General features: G+C 41.3%; 1 protein-coding gene across 1 annotated transcript; it reads left to right on the forward strand.

The window, feature by feature from the left end:
• Window positions 1-3,695: 3,695 nt before the first annotated feature.
• Window positions 3,696-17,968, forward strand: LOC139452374 (cell division cycle protein 23 homolog). Its single transcript, XM_071233834.1, has 14 exons — window positions 3,696-3,796; window positions 5,216-5,285; window positions 6,435-6,615; window positions 6,884-6,983; window positions 7,783-7,915; window positions 9,251-9,428; window positions 9,956-10,053; window positions 11,615-11,696; window positions 12,898-13,062; window positions 14,198-14,306; window positions 14,838-14,975; window positions 15,727-15,805; window positions 17,315-17,431; window positions 17,788-17,968. Exons 1-14 carry the CDS (start codon window positions 3,696-3,698, stop codon window positions 17,965-17,967), a joined length of 1,731 nt encoding a protein of 576 aa, XP_071089935.1. The 3' UTR covers window position 17,968.
• The last annotated feature ends 2,783 nt before the right edge of the window (window positions 17,969-20,751 follow it).

The following is a 20,751-nucleotide window of genomic DNA, read 5'->3' on the forward strand; positions in this document are numbered from 1 at the left end:
TCTGTGAGTTTACGTAATGTATATTCATGATATTTAGAATATAGACATTACAAAGAAGAAAGAAGAAAATGGAAATATTATCTTTCCATAACCCCAAGCAGTTTATTTTAAAATCCTATGATTCATATGGCCAAACAATAGGACAGGCAGACAGACATACAGATATAGTTAAACATGTTAAACATCGAACCATATTTTGGCTGATGAGACACTACATATTGATGACATTTTGCAGGGTAAAATACTATTTACAATGATATAATCGTCATAAATTGATGTAGGACAATAAACAATGCAAGTATCAATAATTGTCGTCTTAAAAACATGTTTGTTATTATAGAAGCAATGCATTTGAAATAATTTCATGCACTTAGGATTATTTTCAGAAAACAGTAAAAAAAATAAATGTGGGTTACGCACTTTAGAACAGTAACAAGATAAATTAATGCTGTATCTTAGGTCGTTATAAAAATTACCCTCTGTTTTGTTTGTTTGTTGGTTGGTTGTTCAACACTGCACTCAGCAATATTCCAGCTATATGACGGCAGTCTGTAAATAATCATGTCTGGACCAGACAATCCAGTGATTGACATCATGAACATCGATCCATGCAATTGGGATCGAGGACATGCATTAACCAAGTCAGCTAGCCTGACAACCCGATACCTTTAGTCGCCTGTTATGACAAGCATAGTCGCCTTTACGGCAAGCATGGGTTGCTGAAGACCTGTTCTACATCTTCATGGGTCAATTAAGGAAATGAACTTCATTTTCCTGTTTCTTACACAAATAACAAGTTCTGAGCTCTAAGGGATGGGGGTGCATTGTGCCGACCTATCTCAACGTGTAGGGTGAGACTTCCAAACATAGTCTGGGGAGATATTTTCTGAGATTCATGGACATAAAAGTTTGCAAGTTAAGTTCGGGGACAAGATCTTTTTTTTAAACATATGGTAGCTGAGTAGCATATTTCCATGCTGAGGATTTGATGTATCATTCCAGAGTTGTTCAAACCAAGTACATGTATATCCATCTACTGTCTTGAGTTTTTCATTTATAAGAGACGCCACATACTGAGTTGAGCCTGGCATAAATATCAAGTCATGGTTATCCAGCTGCTTGCTTATATTAATGACAGTGTGAATGATATTCTTCTTTTTTTCTTCTTTTGCCATATTATAAAATTCTGTGTGGCAGTCTATCACTTTCCCTTCTATTGACTATTTGACAGTGATTGACATAAAGACCTTTTTTGCCATAGCTGAGATTAATAAAGATGTGAACAGCAACTTAAGGTTATAACATGAGCATTACCCTATTTCATGATGAGGCACAAAGTGAAACAGATGGTAGATGTTCACAAAGCGTGGTAGTGCATAGACTTTATTATAACAATGATGAGACCTCAATAAAATATTGAAAGGAGTTTAAGTATAACAGCAGAGTTATGCAATGGTCGTATTCATTGCCTTTGGGGGCACATTTGATAGGCATTCAAACAGTTAACAGAATGACAATGTTCAATTTATGTAAATATGAAATTACATTGAAAACATAATATGCTGCCATACAAATGTTATGTACATCTAAAGTGTCATATACTCTGTGAAGAATGAAGAATGCAATAAGATCTGCTCAGAAATATAAATAGAATTGGTCCTATTTGACTGTAAATTTTTAACTGTCATATATAAGCCTGTTGTTTTATTATGGATTAACTGCCACTTTTGGCAGTACTTCAATTTCAAAGAAGTTTGAAAAACTGTTATTTAACAATTATGAGTCAGGTGGCAGTCTTGTAGTTGGTGAATTTACAGGAAGTACTTCTCTGAAAGATATTACAAATCTTTCAATTCCCATCCAATTTGACCAACGACAGAGCCTGCCTCATTTACAACAGATAAAGACATATAATATTTGTGACCTGAGGCAGCGGAGGTGAGGTGAAACAGGGTTAAAGGTCGGATTCAAGATTATTGTACTTATATAGCAACATGTATGTGGCTGCTTGTACCAGTTCAGACATTACATAGTGTAAAGAGTAGAGTGCGTGCCCACCGAGTTACCATGCTGCAGTGTAACATGATGGATACCCCATTCAGACACATCATATGGACTCCAAGACTACAAGTGCCCGTTTTACTCCCCTTATGCCAAATGCCAACCACCCATCGCACTACCAACCTACACACATAGAAAAGACCATAATTACAATAACTGGCCACCTGGATAGTTTCCATGGGAATGGTACACCCAATAACAAAGCTTCACTGTGCTGCTGTAATCCATTTATAAAACACACAATTGGTAATTAGATTAAATAAGTTAAAGCTAAGTCTGTATGTATTGTACCATTTATATTCCAGAAACAAACGTCATGGCAGTACTATACTATACACAAGACACCCAAGGCCTGCAAAGGTGGTGCTTGATACTATATATAAAGAAATAAAGCAAAGTTGATATATTCCAGAAACAAACGTCATGGCAGTACTATACTATACACAAGACATCCAAGGCCTGCAAAGGTGGTGCTTGATACTATATGTAAAGAAATAAAGCAAAGTTGATGTTGTCTGTGTTATAAGCTCAACTCAGTATATAGTGAGTTTGCCTAAGCTGGATATTGTAAACTAGTAACCTATTTTCTGTTTACACACATTTGATGTCTTAATGCAGTCTTTCTTTGAAGTGTCCCATAATCATGATAATAAGTAACTTGAAGAAACTTTCAAATTGAAACAAAATAGATAGGCCTATAACTACTGTGTAATAATACCTAACCTAGGATAAAAGTCTCCATATAATTTTTATGTGGAACATTATGATATAAATCTGAAGTAATATTCAAAATATCAATCAAGAACTCAACCCCCAAAAGTACAAGAATCTGTACTTTACTAAGAAAGTGTTATCCCAAATATAACATTTGTTACAATCAAATAGAAGCTAGATCTAAATATTTTGTACTTATAAACCTACTTATTGTCTAACATTATGGGGTTTTAACATTACATTAGGCCATGGCGATGTTTACTGTGTATGAAGATACATTATAATTGCTCATATTATATTAACTGTCAGTACAAGATGCTAGATCTATGTGATATCTGATTAAAACTTTCTCAATCACAACTTTGTAAACTTGACGTAAAGGGGGAAAAAATCAGAACTGTGAAGCATATCAAGGTAAAATCAACCATTCTTTGCTGTACGAGCAACCATTTGATTTCTAAAAAAACAATGAAGCCTATTTTAATGAAACAAAATTTGGGAAAACAAAATATGCAGATATGGGAATACAAGTGTTCAAACAACATGGGCGGTAATATCGATAACATTAGGGTAGCTGGGTTCTGTCTACAAATGTCAGACAAACTTATCGCATGACTACCGTCTGAATACAATATATGACGCCCGCCACGCCTAACATAAACATATAAACGACATGATCACTCAACTGACGATATATGCGCTGATTAATATCGGAAAACTGATGACATGTCCTTGTATCCAAGTGTCATAAGCAGTCGTAAAACACGCGAACTTTCTGACTTTAATTGGTTTGTAACATTAGACGCGAATTGGACAGTTGCGATGAGTTGTCTCCCTTGAAAAGTGCGATAGTCGATAAAACTAACGCATACACACGGTCTCGAAAAGTATGTAAAATAGCGACGACCAACGAGCTAGAAATGGCGGATATTACAAGATGTGATTTGTCGAAAGTAAAGAGAGAATTGATCATAGCACACAAGGAATGCGCTCAGCGGCGTGTACTCAATGGTGCTAAATGGTAGGCAATTTTTACATTTCCTACTTGGGATGTGTTTAAAGGGAAAACGCTCAAACCGACCGCTCAAAACAGCAAATATCGGAAACAAGTATGATTTATAAAATTCCTTCTGTCAGACTGCAGTTTACCGATCGCAGCTTATGGAGCTAATCAGCTGCTATTGGGCACCGGCTGCAGACTGTTGTTCTCGATTGATTGATCTCACCTGCCTCTTCTGTCGTTAGGGTAATTGTATGTTACACCCAACTCTATCATTAACACTTGGATCCCCTTTCTGAGCTATCACCCCTTTACCATTGTTGCGCCCATAAAATTTTCGAGTCCCGTGATGGGATTCGAACCACGGACCTTCTGATCCGAGGTCGAATGCCTTGTCCACATGGCTAAAATGGTTAACCCTGTCAGCAAACTGACAAGATAAGGATGTCATCTGTGGGATGACTCCATGCCCTGCTACATACTCCCCTGTCAACAGAAGGCACATCCCGGGCCGCATAGTAGGGTACTAAGGCTTGTTTTGCCCAAATTTAATATGAACATGCTCAGCCCCATGTTGGGTGCCAATGTAGCAATGTAAGATTTTCGAGTCTCGTGATGGGATTCGAACCACGGACCTTCTGATCCGAGGTCGGACGCCTTGTCCACATGACCAAAGAGGTTAACCCCGTCAGCAAGCTGACAAGGTGAGGATGTCATCTGTGGGATGACTCCACCCCCTGCTACACCATCATCAGGGTTAAGTATCCCTTTCTGATCAAACACCCCTTGACGTTGGGTAGGGAATCACTTTGGGTCAGTTATGAGTGGCCTAGCTAACCTATGTCATTATATGAATTAATCCAATGTAAATTGCTGATTAACTGTAAATGTTTAACAAGTTTTGAGTTTTGCGGTGGAATATGGTCACCATGCATGTAATTGATTGTAAAGTTAGGGATGGGTATATAGAATTTAATAATATTTTATGATTTATTGCTAATTGGAGATGTAGAAGTGTGCTGTAATCCTACAGTGCACATTGGCAGATTTTTCTTATGGGACAATCCGTCAGCTGTCTGTAGTCCGTCTTTATGATACGTAGAAAAAACGAGAAACGGGTGAGGGGACATTATAGCTGCAGCTTCCTAAAGATAGCTGTCCCAAAGTAGATAGCAACAATATAAAGAGGAACAAGCTTTCATCATTCATGAGAAGTCATTGCGGCATGTGACATGCTTGCACTGTCAGTTTGGAATGATTGGCACATTATAAGTGCACACAAAAACGTGTTAAGCATTCATTTGTTTTTTATTGTTTGAAATGACAAGAGAGGACTGTAAACACGGTAAATATTTTTGTAGAAATAATGCTGCCCAATGATATGATCCCTTACACAAAATCAGTGTTTTCTTATAATTTTAATGGCTTTTGTTGTTTCAGGGCTGCAGAGTTGTCCCATGCTCTGGAAGTGTCAGTTGATGTGCAGTCATTGCAAGGAGCAGATCATCCGGTAGATCTGAGTATACAATTACAAGTTGAAAATAAGATTAAATGCTATAGGTCTAGAATGACCACCATTATGGCCATAGCAATGCTTGCAAAGCATGCTTAGGGACCAGTTCAAATGTTTGATGTCAGATAAAAGTCTTAATTCCTTAAGTTTAGGCCCTGAAAGTTTTCCATCTGACAAAGTCAACTGTTATACCTGATTTCTCAATGTTTAATATGGTAATTAAACCATGAACTAAGCAAGAACTCTGATCCTATTTTTATTCATATGCTGTTAGCTAGGTTAGGAGTTGTCATTAAATACACCTGATCTTTCCACGAGGTAGGGTTTTATTGTCGCCAACACTAGTGGTAAGTCCTAGAGCAATGCGTATTATGGAATGCCTGATTTGAAACCCTACAAATGATTTTCAACACCTACCGACAGTAAATCTATAACATTAGTCGATAAATGTTCTGAAAGAGCAGGGCTAAACATGATAATAATGCGTGAACAAAGAGGCCACTAAACTCAGGAATTCAACATTTTCAAAATTAAGTTTCTTGTTGGTTTGGGATATGCCTTAAAACTTAAGGAATTAAGTTCTTTGTTTGACATCAAACTTTTGAACTGGTCTTTATGTACACATCCAATGCTTCCAAGCCAAGGACCCAGTGAGGATTCTTGCTTACAATAGGCCCCAAACAATTTCTCCTTGTCGTAAGAGGCGACCAAATATATGTCCCTTGGTTGATCTGTGTTGATAGCATATCTTCATACCCTGATGGCGTGGATTGTTGCTCACAATATTGACCTCTGTATTGGGGTCAATTATTTACAGGCTGCTGTCATATAGCTGGAATATTGCTACGTGTGACGTTAAACAACAAGTAAACAAACAAATTCAAGCCAAGCCAAGGGTACTGTTGACAATTTAGGTAATTGGTACAAATGTTCACACTTGATTTGTGCAAAGGGCTAAGCCTAAAGTGGACCACATATCCCTACCTGGGATCATTCCATACTGATCTGGATGCCGTTGCACAAAGCGATCTTAGCACTAAGCTGATCTTAACTCCCATACTTTAACATAGGCTTACAATAGTCTTAGTGCTAAGATCGTTTTGTGCAAGTGGGCCCTGGAAAGTAGTAACCTTGTTTATGTGTCAGGACCACTGGGCAGAGTATGACAAGTACACACTGGCCACCACATACTTCGACCTGAAGGAGTATGACCGAGCTGCCCTCGCCGTGGAGCAGTGTACCAGTCCCAAGGCTTACTTCATCCACATGTACGCCAGATACCTGGCTGATGAGAAGAGGAAGATAGACAATGCATCCGACTCAATAGGTATGGACTGTAGTGTACTAGGGCTAGTTTCAATAAAAAAAGAATTTGTGTGAAAATGACCCAGTATGCAGGTATTTATCAGACTTGGACACATATCTGAGTATTGATTGGCAGCTGTTCTTTTTAAACAAATAGCATCCCTTAGATTCGTCCTTACCTCTGTAATCTGTCATGTATATACTTACACAACAGCGGGGTTGAAGATATGCTTACACAAAAGTGGGGTCTTGATTTGACAGTGATTGTAACATGATTGTTGTCGGTGCAGGTCCGTCGGAGTCTGTGGACAATGAGAATCTGAAGGTGTTGAAAACTGACCTCAGCAAGAAGAATGTGAACAAGGAACTGGATGGGTTTGGTTTATATCTGTAAGGAAAGTTGGATGTAGAAATTAATTCATCAGTTGCATTTCATTCATTTCTTACCTGCTACAGGGCGGTCAGGTAGCCTAGTGGTTAAGGTTTTTGCTCGTCATGCTGAAGACCCGGGTTTGATTCCCCACATGGGTACAATGCGTGAAGCCCATTTCTGGTGTCTTCCACCGTGAAATGGCTGGAATATTGCTAAAAGTGGCGTAAAATCATACTCACTCATCTGCTACATATTCATGATAACTACTCATTATCTCAGGACCCTATCAATCATTTTCCTATCTGGTAAACAAGGTGAATGGAAGTCATGTAACATGGTACATATCAAGCAGAAATCTCCCCTTAAAAACTTCATTGACTTCTTCTAAATGACATGGGGGCACTGATGGTCCAGCCTTCTAATTAGCTGTGCAGAGTAGCGACCCTTGGGCACACCAGAGACCTATGATTATGGTTTGAATCATGGTACCCCCAATTATGTTCGAAGGTTTGTGAGCACAATACCTGTACTTGTGGGTTTCACCGAAGTGGTAAACGTCTGAGACCTGCATTATGCAATGATGAGACTGGAATACTGTTCAAAAGTGGCGTGAAACCCAACTCTCTCACTCACTCACTTTATCTGACAAAGTCTATCTGAATCATTTTCTTATGTGAATCATATGCGAACTGTGTATCCATCAATCATTTCTTCTGATCCTCCCAAATCTAAGGCATATACCAATGTTTAATGTGACATGTTGCCTGTCCTTTGATGAAAAGCATTGTTATTGTCACTATCCATTATTTCCTGTAGGTACGGGATAGTCTTAAGAAAGCTAGATTTGCAGAAGGAGGCAATGAATATCTTTGTGGAGGCTGTCAACAAGGAACCATTACACTGGGGGGCGTGGCAGGAGCTGGCCATGCTCATCACAGACCGGGAGACGGTGAGGAAGTCATGGTCCATCATGAATGCCAAAAGGCAAATCTTACGTTAAGAGCATGTTCAGTACAATCAATAAGCATGATGCAGCAGAAAAATATTATTTTTTTTTATGCTATGCTCAATTATGCTCAATATTATTTTGAACAAGTATACTTGAGATGTCCTCAAGCTGTTGCACACATCATCTGACACATGACGTCTCACGGGTGAAGCTGAAATCAATTCCTTTTCATTTAAGGATATTGGAAAGTGTTATCATGGTTATGTCGGAGAGTATTACATAAACATGCTGAAAAACATGTTCTTATTTTATTACTGCATAGACAGACTCTAAACAGACTCTAAACAGCTTCAGTCCGGATCACAATAGAGAAAGGATAGCTTCAGTCTGGATTGCAACAGAGATAGGGTAGCTTCGGTCTGGATCGCAATAGAGACAGGGTAGCTTCCGTCCGGATCGCATTAGAGATAGGGTAGCCTCAGTCTGGATCGCAATAGAGAAAGGATAGCTTCAGTCAGGATCGCCATAGAGATAGGGTATCTTCAGTCCGGATCACTATAGAGATAGGGTAGCTTCAGTCCGGATCACTATAGAGATAGGGTAGCTTCCCTCTTGATCGCAATAGAGATAAGGTAGCTTCCGTCTGGATCGCAATAGAGATAGGGTAGCTTCCGTCTGGATCGCAATAGAGATAGGGTAGCTTCAGTCCGGATCGCAATAGAGATAGGGTAGCTTCCGTCTGGATCGCAATAGAGATAGGGTAGCTTCAGTCCAGATCGCAATAGTGATAGGGTAGCTTCAGTCCGGATCGCAATAGAGATAGGGTAGCTTCAATCCGTATTGCGATAGAGATAGGGTAGCTTCAGTCCATATTGCGATAGAGAAAGGATAGCTTCAGTCCGGATCGCAATAGAGATAGGGTAGCTTCAGTCCATATCGCAATAGAGATAGGGTAGCTTCAGTCCGGATCGCAATAGAGATAGGGTAGCTTCAGTCCATATCGCGATACAGATAGGGTAGCTTCAGTCCGGATCGCAATAGAGATAGGGTAGCTTCAGTCCATATCGCGATATAGATAGGGTAGCTTCAGTCCATATCGCGATAGAGATAGGGTAGCTTCAGTCCGGATCGCAATAGAGATAGGGTAGCTTCAGTCCATATCGCGATAGAGATAGGGTAGCTTCAGTCCGGATCGCGATAGAGAAAGGATAGCTTTGAGTACTTTTAGGGTGTGGATTTGGCACATTAAAAATATGCTTATTATTATTGCAACAAAAACACTATTAATAAAACTGGTTAATGCGTAGCTCACTTGGCTTGGTTGACATGTTGCAGCTGTCGTCACTGAGCCTACCAGACCACTGGGTAAGACAGCTGTTTATGGCACATGCCTATCTGGAGCTGCAGCTGAATGAGGAGGGTCTAGCCATCTACCAGACCTTCCTAGCCACTGGCTTCAGCAAGAGCAACTACATCGTCTCACAGATTGCTGTGGCCTATCACAATATGAGAGGTAGAATATAGCATTATATATGTTGTCAAAACTTTCTGAATATTTTTTAGCCATTTTCAATCTTTTCATTTCACATGTGTTGTTTGGAGACTGTTATTTCATCTTTGAAGACATGTTCACTGTGGCTGTTGCTGTTCGTTTGTAGTAGAGGTGCGCAATATTACCGGTATGCCTTGATATGAAATAATTTTGAATATGTATCACAATAAGTTTGAAAGTATGGTATATTGTATTTTTCAAAATCAGTTTTCTGTATATAATGTGTCAATTACACTTGCTTTGTCACCACAGCAACATCCAACAAATGTAAAAAAACGTGAGGGGAAACTTTTTTAATTCAGCTTCAAAACAAGTTGCCGATGAAACACCACATGCAATATTTTGTGGTACATATTGCAATACCTGAATCAGTATTGCAACAAATTGCAATACGAAGTTCAGTCAAATAGCCATCACTAGTTTGTAGCATATTGAGAGTTGGTAGTATCAATTTCCCCAAGCGTGATTCTGATCCCTGCTGTGTACAGATGTGGACCAGGCTGTGACGGCCTTCACGGAGCTGCAGAAGATGGACCCCTACAGAGTGGAGAACATGGACATCTTCTCTAACCTGCTCTATGTGAAGGTTGTCATTTACAAGTACCATAATACTCAGCCTTAGTTGCGGTGGGACTAGTGTTGGGCCAGTGTTGTAGCCGTAGCAAATGGGATCCAAGCCGTGTTTGAAATATACAAAATTGCCAGGCTGCCATCAGGACCCAAAGATTTTAGAAGCTGCATCAGTGCATATCCTGATGAAACCCTTCAGGCCCTCATTGAAAACACTGCAGCTTGTTGTGACAAATAAACCGACACATAAATTCACTGCAGGTCATAAGAACCCATACAAATTTGAAGCTACGTGCCCAACACGAGAATTACCTGCCTAGGGCCTACGGTCAGGTGCTTATTTCGAACACTGGATCCAAGTCGTCAACTTTATTTGCCCATGTTGTCTTCTGGCTAAAATTTTATGATGTAGGCCTTACGAACTACAGAACACTCTGGGAAGAAGGGTAGCCTAGTGGTTATAATGCTCACATGTCACGCCGGGGACCAGTGTTTGTTTTCCCATATGGGTACAATGTGTGAAACCCATTACTTGTTTTTACCCTGCCTGGTGCTTGGCAATAGGGGATTAAACAAGGACTGATTGGTTCAGAGTCAGTACACTGTGTCGGAGTTGGGTGTCCATGTTAAACTGCAGCATGGTATCTCAGTGGGCTAGCACTATAAAACCAGCAATAGTCAGGACTACCAGTAGTATAAGCAGCCAAACACATTCACGTCGCTAAATAAGATAAATAATCTTGAACGGTTTCCACAAACACACAGAGCTAGACTCAAAGTTGTCTCCAGAAGTTTACATGGTAGTCTTCCTTGATCCTTAACATTATTTCTACTGTATGTCAACATATTTAGGGACTCTTCAAGTAGAAATAACATTGATAAATTCCTCACATCTTGTCAACCTACATATTACCACTTTGTCACCCTTTGACATGTAATGAATGGTGTGACACGATGAACCAATCTGATAAACTTGGTATCACGATCAAGTAAATATGAAAATGAGTACACCTAGCAGGAACTACATTTGACCTCCATACATCTGTATAATGTCTGATTCTTCAATACATATATGTTTTCGTTGTTTAGCGTCTATAAAAACTATTGATGGTCATGCCTGGCAGGGTAGTCCATCTATAGTTTTATCAATTAATACAACCTTAGTAATGAGTTTTATCAATTGATATAACCTTAGTAATGAGTAGTATCACATGTTTTTTGAAGACATTTTATGAAATAAAATATTTCAATCATGTTCAAGTAATTTTGGGCCTACAATTTTTTAATAATGTGGTATCTGGTATTACTATTTCTTATCCCCCGTCACAAAGTCCTTCCTTCACGTTTCGTTTCTGGAGCTAACTCAAAAACCATGAGAGATTTCGTAATCAAACTTTGCACATGGATAGGTCCATTGGTGAACTGGTGCCTTTTGATAGTTTGGGATTTTTGAAAAAAATGTTTTTAGAGTTTCCATGGCAATTACTTTGACTTCGACTGAAAATGGTGGTAGTGCTCCACACAACCGGATATATCATATTGGCGGTGGATATGACTATTTCATATTTGTTTTGTAGGACATGCAAGCAGAGTTGGCCAACCTGGCACACAAGTGTACAGAGATTGACAAATACAGGGTTGAGACATGCTGTGTTGTAGGTGAGATTACCTCCCCTTGGAATGAGGTCAACTGATGTAGCTTGAGTGTGACTCAACTTATTTATCTGGAGTTGTTAGTTTAGTTTGACTTCCTCTTTTGGGAATAGTAGGGTATCAGTGTTAACTTGACAAACAGACATGGATGTTTTCTTCATATTTCTACAATGAACACTCACTCAGTCTCTCTTGGGTTAGGGGTCGGGTAGCCTAGTGGTTAAAGCGTTTGCTCGTCACGCTAAAGACCTGGGTTCGATTCTCGACATGGGTACAATGTGTGAAGCCCATTTCTGGTGTTCCCCCCCCCCCCCCACACCCTCCGTGATATTGCTAAAAGTGACGTAAAACCATACTCACTCACTCACATTTCCTTTCATGTGTGCTAGGCCTGGGATGGGGACTTGGGTACTCGGGTCGGGTGGGTAGGTCCTGAGTAGGACCCGGGTACCTGGACATGTGAATACAATGTGTGAAGCCCATTTCTGGACATTTTGCACCCAACTCTTGAGACAACAGCAGGTACCTGAGTAGGGTTGGGTAATAGGGGGTCGGGTACCCAGGTAGTAAATTTGGACTAGTCCCAGCCCTAGTGTGTACAGTCGAACCTCGCTTATCCGGACACTTGTAATTTCCTCAAACATGGTGCATGTAAACAAGTTTCCGGATTTCAGAATCCCTTGTTATGATTGCCTTCTTTTCCCTAGCTGTCATTTCGTTTCCGTTTCCGTTTCCCCTTGCCCTGTTGACTGTGCTGCAATGTACTGTGCAGAAACTCAGTCACCTGTTTCATTGCAAGGTTATAGATACGATCATCTCAAACGTCACCTCAGTGTCAAATGACAATGACTGCCCAACTATCAATCAGACATGTAACTAATTAGCAAGTGACCACATGATACCTGCCCGTTTGATGTTGGCTGAAGGTCATGAATTGCAAGACAAATGTTGTCAACCAAGGTGGCTGTCTGGTATGTGGGACACAGTACTGTGTATGTTCAATGTTGGTAATTGAAATGTCTTGATCTGGAAACCAGATTTACAGAAAAAAACAAACATTTTATGTAGTTTTAATTGGTTTCACGTAAATATCATCCCTGTAGGTGGGGTTTACGAGTATCTGGGGTCCTGATATAAAAATCCTGACGTTCAGACTTGATAGTTCTTGCGATGTTCAGTATGCTGACATTTTGGTGTTATTTTCCAGGAAACTATTATTCCCTCCGTTCCCAGCGGGAGAAATCAATACTGTACTTCCAACGAGCCCTGAAGCTGAACCCGCACTATCTCTCAGCCTGGACTCTGATTGGTCACGAGTTCATGGAGATGAAAAATACATCAGCAGCTATACAGGCGTATAGACAAGCCATAGGTGAGATAGAGCTAGTCTATAAATATAATCAGTCAGATATAATGCAGCTGTCAAAATTCGCCCGAGACAACTAAATTGTGCCGAGGAGAAGTAAAAATCTAATAACGGTGGTCTTCATTGACTTGTAGCATTTGAGGACTCTGACTGTGAATCAGTTCTCAGTTTTGCTTCAGATCGGAAACTGAATAAAACATAAAACAAACATAGTAAGCATTGTTTTCTTGTTCAAGCAGGACCATCTACAAAGTCTGAGGACCAGTTAAATAGAGAATCTCACCCGAGTGTCTTTTGATATCAAATATATCAACATGAGCTTATAAAAGTGGCAAAACTCCGAGGCTCGCCGAGGAGTTTTTCCACTTTTTTCAACGAGTGTTGATATATTTGATATCAAAAGACACGAGGGTGAGATTATATTTATCATCCAACATCATTCTTCCAACGTTTTCAGTTTGTAGACAGTAATAAGCAGTGTCTTAAGTGTAAAAAGTACTGCTAACAGCTTCGTAGCAGAGCCATTAGTGATGTCATTTGATTGTGACTTCATGGTAACCAATGACATCACAATGGTCTGCAAAGCATTGTGATGCAATTTCATTGCACCGATATCTACACTGTAGATATCGCTTGATCTCACCCAAGCGATATCTCCTGTGGGAGCCAGTTTGGGATGATAAATAAGGTTTACGCTAGTCTTCTTGACTAGTCTTAAAAAACGAATTTCTAAGTCTGTCTAATGTGTTCACGTGAAGCTTAGTGTCTCTTGTAGACTGGTGCGATCTGAAGAAGTAGTGATAACAGAATAATGAAAATGAATTAACATGAAGTATGCCTTGTTTATGAAATATACAGCTTGCGAATGCAATAAACAATGTCCATGCTCTTGAGGGACTCAACCCCAAAAAGTACGAGAATTTGTGCTTTACTGAGAAAGTGTTATCCCAAATATAATGTGTGTTACATTTGACCACTTTCTAAATGGCAACGTGTGTTCAATGCTCTTACAATCCTTAATGACCTACTAACCCAGAGGTTCCATTGCCTTTCTGTTGATGCTTTTTTGACAACAACAAGGTTACCGATGTTAATTGATTTGTGCCTCCTCCTAACTGAGTCAGTGTTGTCTTCCTTACAGAGGTGAACAACCGTGACTATCGAGCCTGGTACGGTCTAGGTCAGACCTACGAGATACTCAAGATGCCGTCCTACTCCTTGTATTATCACAGACAAGCCCAACAGCTCAGGTAGGTAGGACCGTCTCCATGGTCTAGTGGATAGAGCGCCTGCCTGGAAAGTTAATTCCTGGGATGCATTATGCCAAAAGATGTTAAAAGATGGTACTTGTTATTTCCAAGGCCCCTGCCTGTTGCCATTAACATGATTAAGGGGATAAAAAAGGACTGGTTGGCTCAGCGTTAGTATAGTGTGTCTGAGTGGGGTATCTTGTTAGGTTGTGGCATGGCATCTCAGTTGACTATAACACTAGCATTAGTCCGGACTAGTACAAAGCTAACAGCTCAGGTAGGTAGCAGGTATGTTTCCCTTATGGTGGAACAGAGACACGTTCCACTGTATATGATGCAGGCATTTAGATTTTATAGAACACTTTGGTTTCCTTTCAAAGAGGCTACAGTCTGTGTGATACCTTAAAGTTTCGGGTACTTTTAGATGCAAAGAACATAATGGACTTTTGCATACCCTGAACCCCCCGTTCTGGATTCATCAGTGAATATGTGACCATGGTGACATTTATCATGTTTTCTGTGCTGTTCCAGACCGAATGACTCGCGGATGGTTGTAGCCCTGGGTGAATGTTACGAGAAGCTGGACCGTCTCCAGGAGGCCAAGAAGTGTTTCTGGAAGGCCAACAGCATTGGGGACGTGGAGGGCATGGCACTCATCAAACTGGCAAAGTAAGATCACAGTCATTGTGTAACAAAGTCATGCAGACTCTTGTAATTTAAGAGTCATGTATGAGGCTGGAAGTTTTTTCGTTCTTGGTTTACTGATGTAAATAATCCTGTTTTGTTACTTCTTTTTTGTTAGTTATAAAAAAATGTTAACTGAATATGTTGAAAAGTGTCTTATGTTTGATACACAGTTTGTTTATTGTGAACCCCTGAGGTTGCAGGCAGAAAATCAAATAGAAATTGCCTTTTTTATTTGAGGCAAAGCATCTCGTTTATTTGTGATGTCGATGTAATGATCTTTTCCTCGAAGTCAGGTGAATTGTTATTACCTGTACTTGTCTTGCTTATTCCCCTTTTTTGTGTATGAACCCCCGTGGGGAATCTGGGTCAGACAGGTCCCCAGCAACCAAGGCTGGTCATGAGAGGTGACCAAAGGCATCAGTGGTCAAGCTTGGTGACTTGGTTGATTGCGTGGATCGGTGTTCACATTATCAGTCAGTGGATTGTCTTGTCTAGGGTCGATTATCTATAGGCTGCCGTCAAATAGCTGGAATATTGCTGAGTGTGGTGTTAAACAACAAACAATCAAATCTTTGTATGTGAGAATAGTAGGTTACAACTAGAAAGTAGACTATGAATGTTACTGTTTTGTTTCAGGATTGTGTCGTGTACCACTCTGTTGTAGGTTACACATTAGTATGTGATATGGTACACTCTCCCATGACATGCATGATGCAATATATGTTCTCTGCAGACTGTACGAGAAGTTGAATGAGGAACACCAGGCTGCCGCTGCCTACAATGAATATGTGTCACAGGCCGAGAGGCAAGGGGTATGTATGTGTATGTGTCGCAGGCTGAGAGGCAAGGGGTACGTATGTGTCACAGGCCATGAGGCAAGGGGTACGTATGTGTCACAGGCTGAGAGGCAAGGCGTACGTATGTGTCGCAGGCTGAGAGGCAAGGGTACGTATGTGTATGTGTCGCAGGCTGAGAGGCAAGGGTACGTATGTGTATGTGTCGCAGGCTGAGCGGCAAGGGGTATGCATGTGTCGCAGGCTGAGAGGCAAGGGTACGTATGTGTATGTGTCGCAGGCTGAGCGGCAGGGGGTATGCATGTGTCGCAGGCTGAGAGGCAAGGGGTATGTATGTGTTGCAGGCTGAGAACCAAGGGTAGGTATGTGTCGCTAGCTAAGAGGCAAGGGGTACGTATGTGTATGTGTCGCAGGCTGAGAGGCAAGGGGTACATATGTGTTGCAGACTGAGAGGCAAGGGTACGTATGTGTCGCAGGCCGAGAGGCAAGGGGTACGTATGTGTTGCAGGCCGAGAGGCAAGGGGTACGTATGTGTCGCAGGCTGAGAGGCAAGGGGTATGATGTGTTGCAGACTGAGAGGCAAGGGTACGTATGTGTATGTGTCGCAGGCTGAGAGGCAAGGGGTATGATGTGTCGCAGGCTGAGAGGCAAAGGGTACGTATGTGTATGTGTCGCAGGCTGAGAGGCAAGGGGTATGTGTATGTGTCGCAGGCTGAGAGGCAAGGGGTATGATGTGTTGCAGACTGAGAGGCAAGGGTATGTATGTGTTGCAGGCCGAGAGGTAATGGGTACGTATGTGTCGCAGGCTGAGAGGCAAGGGTAGGTATGTGTCGCTAGCTAAGAGGCAAGGGGTACGTATGTGTATGTGTCGCAGGCTGAGCGGCAAGGGGTATACATGTGTCGCTGGCTGAGAGGCAAAGGGTACGTATGTGTTGCAGGCCGAGAGGTAATGGTTATGTATGTGTCGCAGGCCGAGAGGCAAGGGGTATGTATGTGTCACAGGCCGAGAGGCAAGGGGTACGTATGTGTCGCAGGCCAAGAGGCAAGGGGTACGTATGTGTCGCAGGCCGAGGGGCAAGGGTATGTATGTGTCGCAGGCCAAGAGGCAAGGGGTATGGGTGTCGCAGGCCGAGAGGCAAGGGGTATAAACAGTGAGTGAGTGAGTGAGTGAGTTGGGTTTAACCCTGCTTTTAACAGTATTCCAGTCACATCACGGCATGTCAGCTTAATGTGGGAGGAAAGCCTGAAGTGATGCAGGTCTCAGACGTTTACCACTTCAGTGAAACCCACGAGCACGGGTATGGTGCTGACAAACCTAGAAACATAATCGGGGCGAACCGGGATTTGAACCCACAATCATAGGTTTCTGGCGTGCCAAAGGGACGCAACTCTGCACAGCGAATCGCGGCACCTTAGACGACTGGGCCACCCGTGTCCCCCGCTATAAACAGAGGTAAATCATGGCCATCACATGCAATACTGGCTGTTTAGTTGTCTCAGTAATGGTGTATTTCTCCTTGACATCAGATCAACAACACAGAGGAACTCGGTCCTGCCTTCAAGTACCTGTCCAACTACTATGTGAAGACAGCTCAGCTGGACGAGGCCTATATCACTGCACAGAAGTGTGTAGAATTCACAGAGGTAGGGGAGATAACTGCTGCAGTCATACCACTGCCGTACCACAACCACTGATTTTATTGTTTTGTGGCTCTTGTCATGCTTGTGTGCCAGATGTAATAGCATGTTGTGAAATTAGTAGTTGTTTGTAAATTGTTAGATTATTAAGAAACTGGAAAAAGATGCACTTTACCCTTTCATTAATGAGAATAAAAGGTGGTTGATATGAAAGAAATAATTAATATGTGACCAGTGTGTGTTAGAGTTACAATTTCAGTTGTGAATTTGTCTTTAGAACAGATGTAGTTCCACTGAATTGTAGGTTTTAGGATGCGTTTGAGCAGGTGCCAGAAGTAGAGATGCTCCACCTCTTGTTTCAGCAACGGGAGGAAGCGAAGGCGTTACTCAAGCAGATCCAGGAGCTGCGCAATCTGAAGCACGGCGCCACCACCGCCCAAATGGATGACAGCTTCACCTCCATCTTCCCCGACCAGTTTCAGAGGAACGAGTTTAACCCACTGGGCAGACTCTCTCCTGTGAATCTACGATTCACACCTTGAACATATGTGCTGACAGAATGTGAGGAGTTTGTTCCAGTCACGGAAGAGAAGAGTATCTCCAGGGGAGACAACTCTTGCATGTGCACAGTGGTCGATAAAGGGACCTCTTAGAAATAGGAGTCAGGAAAAAGGGTGGTGGAGATTGTTTTACATTCAGTTTGGAATATTTCAACAACAAAGGACATTTCATTTAAGATCATCTGAACAATGTGATTTTTCGGTCACTTTCTTCTTTCCATACAAACAAGAACATTGGCATTTGTCGGATCAGGTTTGAGTAATCATGGCAGTTCTACATCTAACTTCAATGTAGGTTTGTAACGGTTAACCAAACATTCAGTACATCGCGATATTCTCTGCCATGATACAAGTATAATGTATATAGGGTTTCTCAGGCACCTTGGTAATCAACAGATATAGCTGATTTTTTGTGAAGGGTCACACTAGATAGAGTTGTGAGTTGTAGGCCATATGATGTCACTCATGACCATTGTTATATATGAATGAGCCACTGCTATAAATAGACTAATTACATTGTGCATCGATTGCATGCCAAAATGGTGCAAATAAGGGAGTGTAAGAAACATTAGTGCATTGTGCCTGTCATATACCATCTATCTTACAAGTTGTAGTTTCAAAACCAGCGAAAGCAAGTTTGTTACTTTTTTAAACAACTTGTAAGATATATGGTATCTGACTGACAATCTCCATAGATCATGTATCCATACAGTATGATATATGACTATATGAGGGTGACTTGTAAATTGAAGATAAGTACTGTTTGGACTGTGCAATACTCCTGTGTGAATGAAGTGGGAAGATGTGTGTTGGTAAAGCACCGGATCATGTTGAAGATATAAAAACTGATGACATGATGTTGGGCTCATGTACGAGAGTCTTGTTCTTGTAATACTGTTATGTTTTATGTGTAATAAACATAAACAAATGAATAATGTGTTGCTAATGTTTGTATTAAAGATTGTAGATTGAATATGAAATTTATTCCAGGTTTGTACAGATCCTTCAAATTATTTGTAAACATTGTATATATGAAATATATGATGAGTGGGAGTTATGGTACAATACATCACTCCGTGGAGAATAGACCATGAGGGGTGTTCCTGGTGGAACAACACACCTTGTAGTGAGTTTAGCCTTGACATTCCCATACACTTGCCTAAAGTTGGTTGGTTTGTTGTTTAACACCGCAGGGGCGGTCAGGTAGACTAGGGGTTAAAGCGTTCGCTCGTCACGCCGAAGACCTGGGTTCGATTCCCGACATGGGTACAGTGTGTGAAGCCCATTTCTGGTGTCCCCTGCCGTGATATTGCTGGAATATTGCTAAAAGCGGCGAAAAACCATACTCGCTCACTCACTGTTTAACTCAGCAATATTACAGCTATATGACAGTGGTCTGTAAATAATCGAGTCTGGACCAGAGAATCCAGTGATTAATATCATGAGCATTGATCCACGTAATTGGGATCGATGACATGTATCAACCAAATCAGCGAGCCTGACCACCCGATCCCGTTAGTCGGCGTTTACGACAAGCATAGTACTTGCCTAAGGAGATAAGAATAATATTGGCCATTAATGGTCTGCCCTTTCAGGAGGTAGTCCACCAGTAGGAATTCTTTGGAGTTCCAGAAAACCTTGCCAGCTTATGGAACCAACTTTGCCTTCTTCGAGGGAAGGTCGGGTAGCCTAGCGGTTAAAGCGTTTGCTCATCATGCCGAAGACTTGGGTTCGATTCCTGACGTGGGTACTATGTGTGAAGCCCATTTCTGGTGTCCCCCCGCTGTGATATTGCTGGAATATTGCTAAAAGCGGCGTAAAACCATACTCACTCACTTGCTCTCACTTGCCTTCTTTGAAGGAGAGGATGTTATGCTTTTCAACTGCTTTGACTGTTGTTTAGTCTCTGGCTTACTGGTGAACCCAAGTCTCATCCATAGTTACACATCGCTCAACAATATCAGATGGGTCTGCTTCCAAATGATGTAAGATGAGGTGATGAACCTGGAGCTTTTCTATTCAGGAGTCCGAATCCTTGGATTGGAACTCTGTGTGCTGAAATCTTGGTCATGCTAAGTTCATACCCAAGATTGTTCTCAACACTCTCATGAGAAATGGGTATTGTATTGGCTATGTGATGCATGGTGAGTCGTGGATCAACATTTTCAAATCAACATGACCATACTAATGATATGGTCAGAATCGGTCAGTCGACTGTGCTATTGGGCAGTATTGGCAGAGATTTATTTTGAAGATGGAAAGAATTCTGTCGTTTTTCATTAATGGTGTCAATTGAAGTTCTTCCAGATCTTGCATCTTTATTGAGGCTCTCTTCCTCTCTTGAACTCACTGTCCACCTCTGAACAGAGGCAAAGAAAGGAGTATCACTTCCCTATGCTGCCAACTTTTGTGTTTAGTTCCAATGGAGCCTGCACCAGAGAAAGTATTCACTACAGGTTCTACTACACTAAATCAGAACTGGTTGTGCAGCCTTCAGTGCAGATCAAGAGACATCTGCAGGCTGTGATTGGATGATATTGTGTAAGATTTTTATGTCTTTTTAATGTACATCCATCCAGTAATTAAAACTGCCCATATTTTTCAATATTTGGTGCTGACTTTTCTAAGATGACTTGTGCTTTATGTGAGCACAGATATTTTCAAGTAGGTGACATTTGGTGCGGAACTGTGGTTGGTGTGTTCAGCTTCCTGTACTCGGAAAAGGGGCTGGCTAACCTAGCCAAAATTTGTGTTTTTATTGCAGCT

This window comes from Haliotis cracherodii, unplaced genomic scaffold (assembly GCF_022045235.1).
Source record: "Haliotis cracherodii isolate W230 unplaced genomic scaffold, xgHalCrac1.p SCAF_9, whole genome shotgun sequence".
NCBI lineage: Eukaryota > Metazoa > Mollusca > Gastropoda > Lepetellida > Haliotidae > Haliotis > Haliotis cracherodii.